Source organism: Squalius cephalus, assembly GCF_949319135.1.
Source record: "Squalius cephalus genome assembly, chromosome: 6".
NCBI classification, from domain to species: Eukaryota; Metazoa; Chordata; class Actinopteri; order Cypriniformes; family Leuciscidae; genus Squalius; species Squalius cephalus.
In genome coordinates this window covers 31980055-31983972 of record NC_137127.1, presented here as the reverse complement: position 1 = coordinate 31983972, position 3918 = coordinate 31980055, and the positions used below count along the sequence as shown (strand labels likewise).

The 3918-nt window shown below is 39.7% G+C and overlaps 1 protein-coding gene across 1 annotated transcript; it reads left to right on the top strand.

Moving 5' to 3' along the window:
* Nucleotides 1–754: 754 nt before the first annotated feature.
* On the top strand, nt 755–2131 carry LOC307159884 (piggyBac transposable element-derived protein 4-like; the record flags this gene model as incomplete). Its single annotated transcript, XM_079873583.1, has 1 exon — nt 755–2131. One exon carries the CDS (start codon nt 755–757, stop codon nt 2129–2131), a length of 1377 nt encoding a protein of 458 aa, XP_079729709.1.
* Nucleotides 2132–3918: the final 1787 nt, after the last annotated feature.

Sequence of the window (3918 nt, the reverse complement as noted above, 5' to 3'; positions counted from 1 at the left end):
TAAATACTAGACATTATATATATATATATATATATATATATGTATGGTTTTGGTTAGACTATGACACTGCTTATCATGCTTCAATACTGCCTTATGCACAGGTGTTTGTGAATACAGGTGTAAATGTTTGAAATGTATTGATGTGTCGTTCGCGAACGATCCGTTCATTGCGTGCGTCACTAAATGCGTGCGGTCTATATGGCCCATAAACAGATACTCGCGGTGATATTTCTCTGTCCTATGGACCATCAACAGATATATACATACATTGTGCATCCATAACAATTAATTGGCCATCAGTTTACTTTGGATAATGTATGCTAACACTTTTTTTTGTTGTTGTTGTTTTTTAGGAATGTGGCTGCAGCTAGCTCTCCTTCTCCAGCACCTCGCAAAGGGGCACGCAGGTGTCGTTCAGTTCTCAGTGTGATGGAGAATCTTCCCGAGTAAGTCCACAGACGTAATATTTACAGATGAAATATAATTGTTTACATCGTCATTATATAAAAGTACATATTCTTGTGTGATATTACAAAAACTGTTGTCTTTTTTTATCCATGGCCATTAGTGATTGATAATGATAATAATACAGTGTCTTTGATTGTGTTATCAGTATGCTCACAGTGTTTTGTTTTGTTTTTTACAGATGTGACAATGAATTGTCCAAGCACCTGTCCCGAAGAGAGCCAAGGCTAACCAGCAGGCAAGCAACAGGCAGTCCACTCTGGCATGGAAAACAGAGACTGATGTTGACATGGTTCCACAGACTGTGCGATTCCGTCCTGCACGGGAAACGGGACCACAACTGAGTTCTGTTGACTCAGATTCGCCCATGAGTCTATTCAAACTATTTTTTTCAGAAAGTGCTGTGTCAACTCTGTGCCACAACACCAATGCTCAGGCTGCCAAGGCAACTGCAAAGGGCTCCAAATATAAATGGACAGATATCAGCATCAGTGAGATGTACCGCTACATTGGGCTGCTGTTCTACATGGCCATGGTGAAGGTCAGCTCCATCAGCGACTACTGGCGGCAAAGCAGTGTTTTCTCCGTACCCTTTCCAGCAACAGTTATGTCCCGAGACAGATACCGCACCATTTCATGGAATGTGCACATGAGTCACACAGATGCAGATATGGATAATGACAGAAAGAGGGGCACACCTGAACATGACCGTCTTTTCAGGGTCAAACCTCTCATGGACACTATTCGTCATGCTTGTAAAGCCATCTATCATCCTAAAAGAAACTTGGCTGTGGATGAAAGAATGGTGGCATGCAAAGCACAAACAGGTATGACGCAGTACATGAAAGCCAAGCCAACCAGATGGGGTTTCAAGTTGTTTGTTCTTGCAGACTCATCGAATGGATACACTGTGGACTTTTCTGTGTACACAGGAAAGAACAACTTTCCCACAGGCCATGGACTGTCATATGATGCTGTAACATCTCTTTTAGACCACACATTTTTGGGTTCTGGGTACCATGTGTACATGGACAATTTTTATACAAGTCCAAAGCTCCTAAAAGACTTGTTTGCAATGAAGTTTGGTGCATGTGGGACTTACAGGGACAACAGGAAGGACTGCCCTCGGAATGCAGCTAATTCACCCTCTAAAAAATCTGCCAGGGGATCCACCAGGTGGATTCGGGATGGACCTCTTGTATTTGTGAAGTGGATGGACACACGAGAGGTATCTGTCTGTTCTACCATCCATCCTGCTTATACAGGAGACACTGCACAGAGGAGGGTGAAAACACAAGATACATGGAGGACAAAGACATTTCCATGTCCTGCACCTGTGACTGCCTACAACAAACACATGGGTGGTGTTGACCTGTCAGATCAGCTGATACAGTACTACACTGCACAACACAAAACCATGAAGTGGTACAGAAAGATCTTTCTACACTTCTTGGACATTGCTTCCACCAACTCTTTCATTGTGCACAAAGAGCTACATGGTAACTTGTCCCATAAAGAGTTTATGGAGCAGCTTATAACAGAGCTCTGTGGTGTGTCACAGAAAACAGCACCAAAACGGACCAATAGTGACCATGTACCAGTTCCAGGAGCTGAGCTGACATCAGATGACAGGGACATGTGTTCATTGCAAAGCAGTGCGTGGTAAAAAGCAGTTAACACCATGGAAATGCCAGGCATGCAATGTTCACTTATGTCTTCAGTTAAACAGGAAGTGTTTTCATGAGTGGCATAACGATGTGTGACTGTGTTCAGATGTGTGTGCTCTGCTAACCTTTCCGAAGGATAGCGATCTGCCTTTACTTTTGTTTATTTTGCTCACATTTGATTTGCTTAGAGCCCGCATCAACGGGGCATAAGCATTTACTGTGAGATACCTGCATTTACTTTAGTTTATCGCTCACAATTGCTTTGTTTATAGCAGGCTGATTTTTTTTTTTTTTTTGCTCACATTTGATTTGCTTAGAGCAAATTTAGAACATTTAGTTCCTCCACATAGAGGAATTACAATAAAACAGATTGAAAAACAAAACCTTTGAATCTCCTCTACTTCTTTCAGGCTCCTTCACTTGATGGCCCATTAGCCATTGGGGGCGTGTCTGTCACACCCCTGGTCTGAATCTCATTAATATTGATAGGCCATTACCACTCCGATGCATAAACCTCTTCTGACAAAAAAAACTGTTTTACAAAGTGTAAATCAATGTATTGTGTTATGTGAACGATTAGGCAGGATGATTTTCACATCATTTTGAAGCCAGAACTCGAAGCGAGTTCATTAGTCAAAAGTCTTGTTGACACATATTTAGTATGTGTTTTGTGGACTTATTTCAGCAACTTTCATTTCTATTTTTTTCAATAACCACGCATAAACATTATTCTCTTAAAAATTCAAACATATACATGCATGTAGATCACATATTATGGTAGCCCTGTTTGTGCTATATAGAGTGAATTTACACCTTTGCCATTAACATGTTTATAAAAAACTGAAAAAAGCACAAATGTCAGAGCATGTCAGAACACCTCCAGGGCCCAGAAAACCCCTCAGACCCCAGAGGGTTAACCTGTTAACCGTTGCCAGTGCGCGGGCGCACTGAAGCGTTTTTTTTTATATATATAGTTCAAAGTTACTATCAGATTTAATGTTATACCTTGACAAACTATACATCATTAAAAAGATATAAGACTCAAGTTTCAGTATTTGACCACTATTGTATTCTGATAAACTTATAGCGACAGTTATTTCTTAATTTGTGTCAGGAGTTATGAAATGAAAAAATGAGTCGATACCTTATATGAATTATGCGCGTCAGCCGCTTTCATTCATAAAAAAACTCCCGTGCTGTCGTCATGACAGCGATTCACAAAACAACGTCCCTCAGGGCTTTAGCTCAAAAATGTGCAGATTTGGAGAAATATTGATATATTCTCATAGGTTTACATCAGATTTCTATAGACAGGAATAATATTTATTGAATTTATACCCAAATGCGTCGATGTAATCATTATGAGCGATTGGATACTCTGATACTGTGTTTTCAATTCATACCAATAGCCTGAGGGCGCTATATGCACAATAATAGTCCATATATGGAACATGAAGAAGAGCCATGATCATGTGACATTCCAGGACGTCACTGATACACACAAAGCTAACAGAGATCGCGCTGTAACATGCAGATAAAGATGTTTTGAAGATAATAAACATGATTGCAATGATATTTGAGTTACCTGTGTTTTTCAAGCCATGCCAGGTATTTTCACTATAATAGATTATATTTATAATGTAATGCTAATCTATATAGACTATCATTGTGCAGAATACCATACAATAGTATATTTTCTGTCAGATTTTTTTTATCTGAAGCCAAATTAGATCACAGAAGATTATTTAAAATACTCGACTTGCGTTATAAAGTAAGTTTGGAGCAC